This window comes from Protopterus annectens, chromosome 4.part0 (assembly GCF_019279795.1).
Source record: "Protopterus annectens isolate FY-2018-M chromosome 4.part0, PAN1.0, whole genome shotgun sequence".
Lineage (NCBI taxonomy): Eukaryota > Metazoa > Chordata > Ceratodontiformes > Protopteridae > Protopterus > Protopterus annectens.
In genome coordinates this window covers 668,721,374-668,736,657 of record NC_056733.1, presented here as the reverse complement: position 1 = coordinate 668,736,657, position 15,284 = coordinate 668,721,374, and the positions used below count along the sequence as shown (strand labels likewise).

General features: G+C 41.6%; 1 protein-coding gene across 1 annotated transcript in view; it reads left to right on the top strand.

Annotated features, from left to right (window-relative positions):
- The window catches only part of CCDC63 (coiled-coil domain containing 63), a 190,481-nt gene that overhangs the window by 27,978 nt on the left and 147,219 nt on the right, over positions 1-15,284 (top strand). The window contains exon 3 of the mRNA XM_044069763.1: positions 2,909-3,093. Within this exon, the coding sequence (XP_043925698.1) occupies positions 2,909-3,093 (185 nt within the window). The remainder of the gene's footprint in view (positions 1-2,908; positions 3,094-15,284) is intronic.

The following is a 15,284-nucleotide window of genomic DNA, read 5'->3' as shown; positions in this document are numbered from 1 at the left end:
ATAAGAACTTGGAAGAAGAATATAGAACCCAAGATGAAAAACTAAATTAAATTAATCATGAGATACAGAGAGGATGAAACTTAACAATATGAGAGGACAGAGAAGAATGTCAAAGATATGTAGACAAACCGGGCTGACAATGTTTTGAAATTGCAACCTTAAGATTAAACTAGCAGGAGTACCTTTGCAGCACCAGTGGAGAAGGGGAGGGTACTAATGTGGAAGATTGTACATAGCAGAAATAGTTTTTTGCTTTTTGAGTTGATGGTTGATATAACAGAGTCATTTTAAGGCTTGGTGCTTTGGGGAATGAAGTTTAATGGGAATGTTATAAATGAGAAGTTAATAAGGGGGATAAATGTAATGAATAAGAAAGAAAAAATTGCCACTTCCAAAGAATTGTAATGCTGAATGCCATTAAGCTACTTAAAGACATCTTATGTCGAAAAATATAAACTACAGATGTATGGTGGCTTGGTAAGAGAAATTAGTACGCCATGCACAAGCTGTAGAAGGAGTTATTAAGAAAATTAATAAAGATTGTTTTTGCAAACAAATGTGACCTCTTATTCACAGACAATGAGAAAGTGGTTCCTTGTAAAAGTGTTGAAATGACAGACCTCACATCATTGGCTGTGGCCATATTAACTGTGCCAACCATGCAATAGATTCTAATAGATCTTAGAATAGAATTATTTGCTTAAGCTCACAGCTCTAAACAGCCAATCTATCCATTTAGGGTTTAATGTAACTAATATGATGTATCCTGGTGCAATATTTTATCAGGATCTGAAATGTGATGTCCATGTAACCAACAAACAGCTTGGCCCAATACACAGAACAAAAACATACCTAAAATCTGAAGCAAGGCTAACTCTAGCCACAAACGTTATATTTCCAAAACAACTGTGTGGCCTTATCCATCTAGCACACTTCTAGATGCATTTAATAAGTTACTGTCCTCTTGTCTGAAAATTGACAGATGTGTCATTGGAGCACCTGGACATGCACATCACATAAAGTAATGCAAAAACAGTCACAAGCTGCTATCAGGCAGACAGTCCAACAGTCCCAGCTTAATATGGTAGGCACAGTCTTTTACTGAAGCCTTTATCTTTTTCATAGCAGCTGCATTACCATAAGAAACATTCCTTTACAAGTCACATCTAATTCCTTCTTCTTATAAGTTCTGAATTCCAAAAAGACACTTTGGTAGTTCTGCCTATGCCTTCCTGAAAAGTTGTACTCTTACCTTTCCTAATTACAAGCTTACTGTAAGTTTTGAAAATAACAGTGCAATGACTACATGAAATCACTGTTGATATGGAACAACATAGCCTTTTTATCCAAAGCAATTATGTCTCACATTCTGTGTCTACCCAATACCAAAAAAAAAAAAAACATACAGAATCTTCCAGCCTTCTGAGTTCTACTCTTTTACTAAGATGCTGTCACCATGTGTATTATTGTACACCATGACTATCATTACTGCATCTTCTTGTTTGCCACAATAATCTCTTCCTTCCCCATCTTCCTAATTCCATTTATATTTTATACTCAATTTCATCAGCTCTAATATTTTCCAAACTGATGTAGACTTTCCTCTCCTTAGTTCTCTGCTCTGCTGTGATAACACAACTTTCAAACCTAATAATTTAAAGAGACTGTTTTATTTTGACCATAGACTGTGTCAGTATCTATGTCTTTGTGTGGTATGCCAGAGGATTTTTACTATATTATCCTATTATATTTAAATTTGAAGATGCTGTGCTCACACTATTTCTTGTAATTTTGGTACCATACGATTTATATAATTGATTCCAGTTCTCAGTAGTTTACCACATGCTGAACATTGCTAAATGCATAGTCAAGCATAATGCACATGAAGTATTTATGTTCTGTAAATATAGATTCATGTATGCATACTTTTGCTCTGATAAATTTGTTCTAGCATGTAACATGAAGGTTCACATAGTCACTAACTGATGTCATTAATCACCGTTGTATACCCAGACTGAAAAACAATGAAAAACACCAGTAAACTTTTTATTATCATAGGTTTATAGGTGTGTACTAGGCTAGCAACCACTACGGCCTTTTTAAGCCAAGCCACGCATCACTTGACTAAGCATATGGGGCACTTGTTTAGTTGCTTAAAGAAGCTTTAAAGACAAATAAGTACTAAGTAAAGTTTTTCTAAATTCTAGAGTAAATTTTCCTACCTACAAAAATGGCTATGCAGAGCCACATAAAAGTAAACCTTGATTTATTTTCCCCCTTTGCATCTGTGTGGGTTTTCTATGCCTAACTTTATTAGTGTGCACCACCTTAACTTTTGCATGAATTCTCACGTTACCTGCTTTAGGAATTTGTTCCAATGGCACGTAAGTAGTATTGTCTGCTACATTTCGGACTTTGGATCCATGAAAAGCACACAGTAAGGCATTTATAGCCTGCCTTCTTTCTCTGTTACTAGAGACCTTAAACTGTGTGAGTCTAGGAATACAGGCTTACTTAAATCTTTGTTAAATTAAATTGCACAGAAATTATAGTTGCACAACAATTGCCACACATCAGTTGCACTGGAAACTGACACTTTGCAATTTTTTCCTGAAATATTTGACTGCATTTAGCCATCAGATGCTAGCTGTAGTAAGGTGGGCTGCTAGACATGATAAACAGGAAACATGAAACTTTGGCTGACAAAGTGAGTGAGTAGGTAGGAGTTTGTACAGGTAAGAAGTTCTTTTTAAAAATGCAATTTAGCTACTATGTATAGCTGACACAAGCAATGACTCATATGTCTGTTTAGAAGATAGCAGGAAAACAATGCTATTTGTAGAACAAATAAATAAGCTACTTATGCCTGAATGTATTTTAAGACAAATATTTGTCTTGCCACTCTCAGGGCTGAGGCTCAGGCTAGAATTTTGGTTTTGAAAGAAAGAAATTTGAAAGACCTTGTGCAGTTTGATGCAGAAATCAAAGAGCTGAAGCGCATCATTGACCATGAAACCAAGCTTATAACATTCATGCAGATTAAACTAGCTGAACTTCCGACTGGTGAAGAAGAAGACACTCCCACCTTAGAAGGTAAAGGCATAATCCACATCTTTGAACATAGTGCGGTAAAGATTCCCATTTTCACAGTTAACCTTTAAATTATTTTAATGTGATAGTTTGTATACCTATGCAATATCAAGAAGGAACCACTTGGATACCATGTATTTTCTCAAAAAAAAAGAAGAAAATTAAATAATGTAAATGTTATGGCAGTAAGAAATATAATTATCATCAGGATGTAGTGTGAGATGAAGGAAGTCACTGGTAAAGTGGATCATTTACCTGGGTAGGTTAGAGGGGAGAACAAGAAACATAGGAAAAAATCTTTTGTATGTGCCACAGTATTCCATAAAACTGTCTAAAATTCATGCACACCATTTTTCAGCTAAGTTGCCCATTTTCCTAATTGTCTTTCATATGCAAGATCTTAAAATTAATGGTATGCAAATAAGGATGGTGTTGAGTCTGTGAAACAAAGGGAGCAAAAGGTTTTCCAAATTAAGTCATGTTTCAAAACAGGCCTGCTATAGACAATGCTAAACTTACATCTCTGTGTTAGGAATTGCAGAACTGGTAAAACTATCTGATGTACCTGTTGGAACACAAAAGGGAAGATTTATGAAGTAAAACCAAATTATGTCAAAAACATTATAAAAAATGTAACATAGGAGTAGCTGCATCTTTTTTCCATTTTGCATACTCATGATATATCTGGTAATGTTCTTTGTTTAGACCAAACTCTAGCCAGCACTTTATCCACATCACTTTATGGGTTGCTGCTGGCAAGCTGCGGCCTGCATGTTCTTCAGTAAAATAAGATGTTCATAGTGACTTCTTAAATGATCCATCAAGTCACAAGTCATCAGAGCTGAACTCATCCAAGCAATGACTTTAAAGTTTATTTTTCTCCCCCCTAAAATATGTTGCCCTGAGTGTACCAGTACTAATTTCAGCCTTTCTCTCTGGAGAGGGATCACTGAACTGGTTGGTAAGTCTTCACCCACTCTGGAATAAGCTGTCTCACCATAGCCAACATTTACCCACTTTTGCCTTATGTACCCACTATGTCTATACTTAGTTCAGATGTTTGACTCCTGAGTTCATGCCTGATCATAGGTAGTACACACCAAAATTGAAAATTCAACCCCATGTGACACTGGGCTGGCTTAGGGTAGCATAGCATTGTATCTGATGCTGTCCATTTTGGTCTGATTCAACCGCTGGGACTCAGCACACCCAAATGTGTGGATCCAGGACTTTGACTCTTCCCCTACCCCTAATTCCATGTCTCTCTTCCTCTGAATACCTCAGATCATATTTACCCCATGAACTGAATGGTTTTGTGCTTCAAGGGCTCTGATCTCCATAATTGCTTCAACGATAAGTCAATAAGAAATGTTCATGTTTTACTCTTCTATAGCTAGTGCTTCTTTGTTTAGGGCTTATGATTTTGTATAAAAAACTTAGCTATTGCTGTCTTAGGATAGGTTATTCATCTGTGTGTGTGTGTGTGTGTGTGTGTGTGTGTGTGTGTGTGTGTGTGTGTGTATATATATATATATATATATATATATATATATATATATATATATATATATATATATATATATATATATCCATATATGGGATCCATACAGATGCTCGACTGCATCTTTCACCGAATCCCAGTTTGGTGAGTATACTTGCGTGAAAGTGCTGCTCACCGAAGCAGCTCTTTTGCATAAGTATGCTTGTTGTTCCAGTCATACTACGGTGCAGTAAGGGAAAATTCCCTTTTCCCCACTGTAGTGCGACCTTGGAGTGAGAATATTAAAGTAGGGGGGTGTGCAGGGGGGCTTGACCCCTGCATTCAAGTAGATTTTGTGTTTTTTTTTAACATACTTTAACAAAAGCGCTTTTTCGATGAAAGCACTTTCGTTAAAGTGTGTTCGGTGGTAATGGATTTGGGCTTTTGATCTTTCAATTAAAAGTCCTAGATCCATCTATATATATATATATATATATATATATATATATATATATATATATATATATATATACACACACATGTGTGTGTGTGTGTGTGTGTGTGTGTGTGTGTGTGTATATATATATATATATATATATATATATATATATATATATTTACATTTACACGTATACCTAGTGTGCTTATATCTCTATAGTTTGGCATGTTTTTAATCAACAGTTGATTGATTCCACTCTATATTTGTTGTTTTTTAATAGAAGCATATAATTATGTCTGACAAAAGCTTTAAGAAATGTTCAAAATGTGGCCACAAAATTCCTTAACAGGATCACTCCCTTTGTGTGTACTGTCTGGGAGCAGCCCACCTTGACACCGGCTGTGGGTTCTGCACTTCCTTTGGTGACAAAGTGCTTCAGAATCATAAGGGTAAGCTAGCCCCAAAAGGTCTTTTACCCGCTCTGTCGGAATCATCTCATTGAGCTGCATCTCTTTCTCCTTCCAAACCTGGACAGAAGTTAAAATAGAAGGAAAAAGAGAAGGAAGGAAGAAAGGAAGGAAGGAAGGAGAAAAAAATCAAGAAAGCACGACTCCTGAAAGGAGACCTGAAAAACCTAGCAAATGGTCCCCCAACCTGATGGTTCTCTTGGGTCTAACACCAAAGATTGTGAAACAATTGGATCCAAAGCCTAGTCGGATACAGTTGGCTTCACCTCTGCTAAGTTTCTTGCCAGGGCTTGTTAGTCCCCAATTATACTCTACAGCATTGCAAGATAAGCTCCAATCAAGGTCTTCTTTAGTAGCCTTTTTGTCTAGATCCATCCATTCTTTCAGGTGCCTAACCAAAGCCGATGTCAACAGGATGATGCAGAGATTTCTTTAAATGCAGATAAAGTCTGAGGTTCTCTTGGCTTTATCTGCCCAGGTCAATCCAAGAACAGATTGCATAACCCCTCCATTAATGACTCCTATGATGATCTGAACCACAGATCCACAGCCCACAGATTCAAACATCTCAAGAGCATGTATGTTGGCACTTCTCAACAGTTCAACTCTGAATTTACCCCAATCTCTTTTGACTCCAACCTTGTTGGATCAGAATGAGTGTCAAAGCTGAAGCGTTGTAGCCAGAGCCCCATGGCAGAGTTCAAATCTGTGTCTCTTAGATCCTTTTCTTCTTCTCGGGGTGTCCATTCTCAACAGCTCCTGTCCGATGTTGGCTTCAGAGGCAGGAGGGTTTATCATCTGAGGAGTTCTTTTGACTCCTGCCCCTCAAAAGATATCATCAGCTCAGCTTTTGAGGTCTTCAAGTGGATTCTTGCTATGAGAGAAGGGGGGGGGGACCTCCAACTTTGGTTGATCCGTCCCAACTCCATTCTTTTTCTGCTTCGACCTCTACACCTTTGTGCCAGTAGGGACAAACAGCTTCCAAAAGTCTCAGGAAAATTCTCTCCCTGATTTCCCAGTCTGATTTGAACCTGTCACTTTAAGTTGCTCAGCATCAGCTTCAAAAGAAGCAGACCTGTAAAAGGAGACATTTAAATTCAGCAACAGAATCTGTCATGGAAGACCCGGATTTGCATGAAGAGGAAGGTTCCCCTAGATCCCTATTTGGAGACATCGTATTCAGTAAAATCCTAGAATTGATGAAACAGAGGGTGGAGGTTGGCCCACCAATACACCTTCCCAAGAAGAATCCATGTTCCTGAAGGCTTTCGGAGATAGCTCTTCTACCACCTGGGTGGTTCCCCCTCATGACACCCTCATTGATTTTGTGACTCAGAGATCCTGGAAGGAGCCTGACACACCAGAGCCTGTACCTAAGAAATCTGACAAAATGCATTCAGCACCAAAAGATAAGTCTCACTGGAGTAAAGATCCTCCAGTAAATGCTATGGCGGTAGTGGTGGCCACTAAGAAAGAACTCTCTAAAGAGAGTACTTCAGTCCATCTCCCTAATGGGGAATCTAGGGCTCAGGACAGATTTGGAAAATGGATGTAGGCTTTAGCTACCTTTTTCCTTAAAGCACTAAACTACCTATGTGAAGTTGTTCAATCTCGCCATTCATTCTTCACTGATGGGTTCGGAGCCAATCCTCGGCTCCGACACGGCCGACTAGCAAGCTCAAAGTTTTCCAGTAGCTTGAGACCTAGCCCCTTATCCCACAATGCAGTGCTGGAATTACCTCAGATCTAGTTTGCCATGGCACGGATCTCTTGGTTTCCAGCGTTGCTCGAGACTATTGTGGGAATTTTCAACTTTCGGCAAGTTTTTCTATTGCATTTTTTATATCTTTCTACTATTATATTTACATAGTATTACCAAGTTTAGCAGATTTTTCTGTTTTTACCCTTTTCCCAGTAAATCTCCAAGTGCTTGCCTTCGGCCTGTTGGCCTTGGGCCTTTTCTTACCTGCCTTATTGTACAGCTTGTTAGATTAGAATTGCCCTTTTTGGGCTTTTTGAAATTTGGATTACTCTTGTTACTAGTTGCCTTTTTGGGCTTTTTTGCTGTCTTTTTGCATTGCTGTTTGTAGTGAATTGTATATAGCCATTAGATATTTTAGAGTTGCCCTTTTGGGCTGTTTGAATATTATTATTAAATTACTCATTTCTAAGTTAAACTATTTTTATATAGTTAAATAGTGTTGTTTTTTGATCTTGTGATTTTTTTTCAGGAAGTTAGTTGCTATGTCTGAAGAAAGAGAAAAGTATCCTAAGTCTGGGTTCAAGAAGTGCCCAAACTGCGGATAAAAGATGCCTGTTATGGATGCCCATGTGCAGTGTGTGTACTGTTTGGGTGAGGTGCACCTGCACGAGTCATGAAGTATCTGCCACTCTTTTTCCACTCGAGTGCTTACAGAAAGGAAGAGGAAGTTAGTTGACAGGGGTATTATTAAACACCCTTTCACAGAGGCATTGTCTGACCAGGATGGGGCCAGCAAATCATCCAAATCTTTCTCAGAATCCAGGACAAAAAAAGGGAAAAAGTTGGAAAGTGTTGTGACTTCAGCTCCACTGTCTTTGGAGCCAACAGTCTGTTCTTTTTGGACCCGGGACACTGCTTTGGAACCGGTTGCTGAAAGACCTCCCTCTCCACTTCTCCAATCGGCACCATCTATTCACTCCTCCAGGTCTTCGGTCAGCCTGTCTGATTTGGATATGGACCGGCTGGTTCAAAAGCTCTTAAAGGCACTAGGCCTAGCTAAATTGCTGTTGGCTCAGACCCAGCCGTCAGAGCCGAAGACCATTACTCCTGAATTGTCTGCTCCTCCTCCGAGCCATACCAGACCTTTGGAGCTGGAGGAGGCTGACCTGATGATTGTAGATCCCTTGGAGCCAACACCTGTTCCAGTGTTGTCAGCTCTATCTGCTCGGATGTCCTCGGCGCCGACCGGGGACTCTTGGAGCCGACACTCTCTGGTCGGGTCCAGGGAGGATAGTCGCACGGACTTGTCGGTGCCGACTCTTCCTCTCAGGGCTTCAACTCGGGTGAGCTTGGCTCCTACTTTGGGCTTGGAGCCCACGGCTTCAGTCCGGGAGGGCATTGCAGCTTCTCATGATCCGTCGACTCCTTCTCATCGAAGCCGTGGTGCATTCGAAGCCATAAGGTGAGTGTTGTCTCCTAAGACTTCCTCATCTCCAGGTCTGGCCTCTTCCTCCCCTAAAGTGCCTGTGTCAGTTTCTGTTTCCTCCGGTCATCCCAAGCATAGAGATCCAGAGCCTCAGGTAGCCCCACAGGGCACTCCCTGCTCTTCTGAGACCTATCCAGAGGATCCCCCTGAAGAAGTTCCCAGGAAGAGATTATGCAAGAGGAGGAATTTGGACTCCCCACAGGAGTCTCTAACATCAGACACGGACTTGGATGAATCAGAAGGGTCCCCTATATCCCCCTCTGAGGACATCTCCTTTGCGGAGATTCTTGAAATTCTTAGGCAGAGGGGTGATTGGCAGTCAAAGAGCCCTACTGAGGATGAGTCGGTTCTCCTGAAGGTGTTCGGGTCTCAACCTTCCACCTCTTGGGTATCTCCGCCCTATGATGAGCTTATGGATCTGGTCTCTCGTAGGGCATGGGAGTCACCAGAATCTATGGAACTTGTCCCTAGGAGGCCTAATAAGTATACTTCTAGCGTTGCAATACTTTTAGGACTCTCTTCCTCTAGGGACAATTGCAATACAGACAGACAACATGTTAGTGGTCTGGTACATGAACAAGCAAGGTGGGACCAAGTCTTACCCCCTTTGCTGATAAGCCCTCAGAGTATGGTAGTGGGCAGTGTCATCCCAGCGCTTTCTGTTAGCAATGCACATCCCGAGCAAATCCAACATCATAGCGGACAAACTGAGCAGGGCAATTTTATTGCTCCATGAATGGTCCCTCAAAAAAGAGATTGTGGACAGGATTTTCCGCAAATGGGGCCAGCCTTCCTGCGACCTGTTTGCCAGTCATAACAACAAATGCAGAAGCTATTTTGCCGTGATTCCCCCGCCAGGTCAGTCCCCGAGGGATGCTCTTGTCCACGATTGGCCCCCGGGTCTCCTCTACGCATTTCCCCCAGTTCCTCTGATACCCAGATTTTTACAGAAAGCAAAGTCACTGGGATGGACAATCATCCTTATAGCCCCTCATTGGCCTTGGCAGATTTGGTTTCCGTTTCTTTACCATCACATTCTGGAAGACCTATAGATCCTGGACCCAGTTCCGGACTTAATGACACATCCGTCAGGGGATCTCCAACTTTCATTGCAGACACTGAAGCTAACCGCTTGGCTGCTCCAATTCCCTGCATAGCCAGGCTTTATAATCTTTCCCATGACATTAGTCAAATTTTGTTGGCTTCCCATAAGCCTTCCACTAGAAAGTTGTATCGTAGTAAGTGGAAGAGATTTTCCATTTGGGCTTCTTCCCATAACATTGACCCTTACCAAGTGCCATTGTCTTCTATTTTACAATTCTTGACAGAAATTTTCAACAAAGGAGCAGCGGCTGCTACGGTGCTGGTGCAACTAGCTGCTATATCTAATTTCCATCTAGGGATTGATGGATTGAATATTATGGCTCACCAATTGTCTAAAGCTTTTCTAAAAGGTTCCTTTCACATGAGGCCTCTAGTGAAGACTCCTTATTCTCCCTGGAATTTGAATTTTATGTTATTTCACATCATTCTTCCTCCCTTTGAGCCTGCATCATCTTGTGAGCTAAAATTTCTGTTGTGGAAAACTATCTTCCTAGTAGCCATCACTTCAGCCCACAGAGTGTCAGAGCTCCAAGCCCTATCCATCAAGCCTCCTTGTATGGTCATTCATGCTGACAGAGTATCTCTCAGGACAAACCCAACTTTTTTTCCTAAAGTATGTTCAGAGATTGACATCAATCAAGTCATTGAGTTGCCTACTTTCTTCCCTAATCACACCAACAAATTGGAATATATGTTGCACAAACTTGATGTTCACAGACAACTTAGATTTTATCTAGACAGAACAAAAGGGATTAGGAAATAAAATCAGCTTTTTGTGTCTTTTTCTGAGGCCAGAAAAGGTAAACCAGTCGCCAAAACAACTCTGTCTAAGTGGCTGTCGGATTGTATCACTTACACCTATTCTTGTCATAACATGCCCTTGTCTAGTAAGGTGAAGGCTCATTCAACCAGAGCAGTTTCTACCTCTTCAGCCTTTCAAGTCCAATTACCTCTAGACAACATCAGTGCTGCAGCCACATGGTCTAAACCTCACACTTTTATAACTCATTACAAAGTGGATAAGGCCTCCAGGGACAGGGCTTCATTTGGTTCTACGGTTCTGAAGAGTGTACTTCCATGAGCCACCCAGGGTTAGGGTGCTAGGGATGCTACCCATCAGTGAAGAATGAATGGCGAGATTGAACAACTTCACATAAAGAAGTTATGTACTCACCATAACGTTCCATGTTGTTCCATCTCGCCTTCATTCTCACGTCCCTCCCTCCTTCCCCCTCCTGGCTGGCAGTTGACCTGGAGGCTGTCTTCATCCTGGTTTCTCAATGTGTCTTGATTCCTAGGCAGAATAATTATAGTATAACTATATGGTACACAGCAAACAAGATTTGTGGTAATTCCAACAGTGCATTGTGGGATAAGGGGCTAGGTCTCGAGCTACTGGAAAACTTTGAGCTTGCTAGTTGGCCGTGTTGGAGCTGAGGATCGGCTCCGAACCCATCAGTGAAGAATGCAGGCGAGATGGAACAAATCACATGGAATGTTATGGTGAGTGCATAACTTCTTTTTGTCATGTTACATGTTTCAAGAAATAATTTTCCAAGGAGTTTACCAATTCCTTGTCAGGTAATTTGCCACTGGACATCCAAAAAATGTGGAGTCCCAGCTAACTACCTTAAATTCACTTTCCAACATTTCCATGCATTTGCTGTCCAATGCAGATGATGGAATGGGGAGAGCAGCAGGCACTGTAATAGCCATATGTTGACATGCCTGGATGCAGTTGTGTGATTTTGCCCAAAGCTTTAAGACGTCCTTCCTTAATGCTCCTTTTGATGGTTCCACTCTGTTTGGACCTAAGGTTAAGGAGGCACTCAATGCCCCATTCAGGATATATCTCGCCCGACATCTGCAGCAATTGGAGAGACCCCAAAAGTTTCTCACCAAAAGGATAAAGGGACTCCAAAATCTGTCATATGCTGCCAGATTGAAGAAACTCCAGCTCTATTCAGTCGCATACCGTCTGCTCAGAGGTGACATGTGCCTGACATACAAGGCCATGTCCAACCCAGAATTAATGGACATGCTCCACCTCAAAAAATCCAAATCCACCAAAACCACTAGAGCAAGTGACTTAAACCTTAGCACGGATATAAATAGGACGTGCTGGAGGGAAAGATTTATCACTCAGAGACTCCCTATGCTGTGGAATAGAGTCCCGGTCCATGTGAGGCAGAGCACCTCACTGGCTCTGTTCAAGAGAAATCTTGACCTGTGGATGGGAGATCGTAGGTTTACCCCGGGAATCATCTCTGTGTCACTGCTGGACAGAGGCACAACAAACTAATGGGTACAGTATTTTTTCATATAAGGGGTGGTGTAAACCACAAAAATTCGGGCTAGGCTTATAAATGCCTTGGGGCAGATAGCCTAGTATAAACCTATGAACCTATGAACCAGGAGAGTGCAGGATGGTAAGACCCTGTCTGCCATGGGAATGTGCTTCACAGCTCCTCAAAGGACCTTTTACAGGAACCAATGAGGAGGGAAGAAGATGTGGTTCAGAAAATCACAGGGTTTTAACTAAGAACTTTCCTCAGATAAACCCTCCAATGGAGGGTCTAATGGATGTCACCCCCAGGGAAGAGAATGTCTGCAGAATCAAGGATTTCATGGAGCATTTTCAGAGAAATATTTTCAGCTCACCTGAAGGATTGCCTGACAGCTGCACTGTGGAAGTAGTCAGGGGTGCTTATCCTGGCAGGCCATCACTTTGGACTCATGGATGTTGCCGATAATCACCAGAGGATACACAGTTCCTTTACTTTACCCTCCCCGATCAAGAAAAGGGATTACCCTGCTGCCACCTCATCAAATGGAATACAGCACAGCAGAAGTCAAAAACCTGTTAGAAAAAAAGAACCATCCAACAGGTCTCACCAGGCCAACTAGGATCTGGTGTTTATTTCACATTCTTTTTAGTTAAAAAAAGACAGGGGCCCTAAGACCTTATTTAAACTTAAGCCATTTAAATCAGTATGTGAAGCAGACGAAATTCCGTATGGTTACAGTTCAATCCATTCTACCTCTACTCAGGAAGGATGACTGCATGTGCTCAACAGATCTTCAAGATACATATAATCACATAAAGGTAAACAAGCATTCAAGAAGATTTCTCTGTTTTAGGCTGAGGGCTAGAACACTGCCCTTTGAACTCACTACAGATCCCCCCCCCCCCCCCCCCAGTGTTTACCAAAAGCATGCTAGTAGTGGCAGCCTATATCGAACTGCAGGTATTCCAGGTGCTTCTGTACTTGGATGATTAGCTTCTGACTGCTCTGACTAAGATTTTACTGATCCAACAGAGGGACCTTTTACTCCAATTACTTTACTGATTGGGTGCCACAGTCAGCATACTCAGCCAGCTAAATCCCACTCAGTCATTAGAATTCATCAGATGCCATCTGGAGAAAATAAACCAGATAGCTACCTTATCATAGTATGTCAGTGTACTTCAGGAGGGTCTTATGCAGACCAACAACTGGTGTCTTAGTCATGGTCTCAAACTGAATGCAAAGAAATGCATCATCATTCCCTTCGGTAAAAACAATGACTCTTTACACAATAAATTAACAACAATACCCTATGTACCTATGAAGTGGTAAGAGATCTGGGATCACAAGTAGACTGCGACCTTAACTTTGACCACCATGTGTCTACTGTAGTAAGGAAGGCTTTCTACTTAGCACACTTAATTTGCAAAAGCATCGCATCTAGAGCAAAGGAGGTTATAACCCCTCTATAATAGTCATCAATAAAGCCCATAATTGAGTATAATATCCCTTTCAGCATGTACCATACAAAGTACCTGCAGCAATTGGAGAGACCTCAGAAGTTTCTAACTAAGAAGATCAAGGTACTCCAGCACGTGCCTTATACAGACTGACTAATGTCCCTGTTACTATACTCAGTATTGTATAGACTTCTTAGGGGAGACTTATGCCTGGCTTACAGAGCAATCTTGGACTCAAACCTAATGAATTTGCTGCAGATCTGTAAATCAAATGGGACTAGAGCTACCCATTCCAGGGACCTAAATATGGCCTGAGACTTGAATAGGACATGCTGGAGGGACAGATTTGTCTCCCAGTGACTGCTGCATCTCTGGAATAGGCTGCCAATTCATGTGAAGCAGAGCACCTCTATGACACTGTTCAAAAGGAACCTGGACGAGTGGATGGAGCACTGTAGATTCTTACCGGGGATAGAACCCACAACCCTCCTTGACATAGGCAGTCATTAATAAATACAGTCCTGCATATTGACTAGAGTATCTATGGTATTACACAGGGATGAAATGGCTAGGCTTGAAATGACCTCTTGGTTGATAGCCCAGTAACCTCCTATGATCACATTCCAGGATTCTTTCACTTGAGAAAGTAGCAGGTCAGGTCTTGTCTTCAGTGAGACTCATTCTAAAACTTCTAGGTCTTACGGCTTCAGCAGTCACTTTGGTCCCACTTTCATATTTTCACATGAGAGTTCTCCAGTGGACCCCAGAGGTCCAACGGGCTTAATTTTATCAGTCCTTGAATGCACCTATCAGATTAACTGCAGTACTCAGCAGTTTGTGGGCACCTTCCCCGGAGTTATTTGAGGATCTTCCCTTGTGTCTTCCACATCCTATAGCTGTGGTCACCACAGATGCTACCCTTTTATGGTGGGGGGGGGGCATTATGAAGGGAAGACTGTTCAAGGTACTTAGATGCCATTAGAGGCCAAAATTCGCATTGGCTTTCTGGAAATGAGAGCAGTCTTAATAGCACTGGAGGCGTTTCACGTCTCTGCCAGAAGGTGTGATCTGCATACAGACAGACAACATCAGTAGTCTGGTACATCAATAAACAAGGGGGAGCCAGATTTTATCCTGTATGTCAGGAGGCCATGAGAGTGGCAATTGATTATGTCTTCCCACCTCTTTCTTGTTGCAGTGCATATATTGGGGACTTCCAGTGCACTAGTGGACAAGTGGTCTCTCAACCAAACAGTGTTGAATGAAATTTTCCACCTCTGGGGCCAACCTTTATGGCAAACTGTTTGCATCACACCTAAAGAACAAGTACAGCAATTAGTTTGTCCTAATCCTCTAATCCTTCCACAGGGTCAATGACCGAGGGATACTGTGATCCTCAGTTGACCCCCAGGTCTACTTTACACCTTTCCCCTATTCCCATTGATCACAGAGTTTATTCAGAAAGCCAGAAGGTGCACAGCAAAGATAATTCTCATTTCCCCGTATTGGTCTTAATAAGTTATGTTCTCATTTCTTTGACCTCAGCTTCCCATGTCTTCCCTGGACACTGGCTCACAGCCCAGTTCTCCTGTCCCATCCATCCAGGTATCCTCTACTGGATCCAGAAACCTTGAAACTAACTGCTTGGTTCTTCCAGTTTTAACAATGGCCAGAGCTACTAGGTTTTCAGACAAAGTAGTAGATATCCTAACAGCTTCACAGAGCTCTAACACCAGGAAGGAATATCAAAGTAAATGGAAAAGGTTTT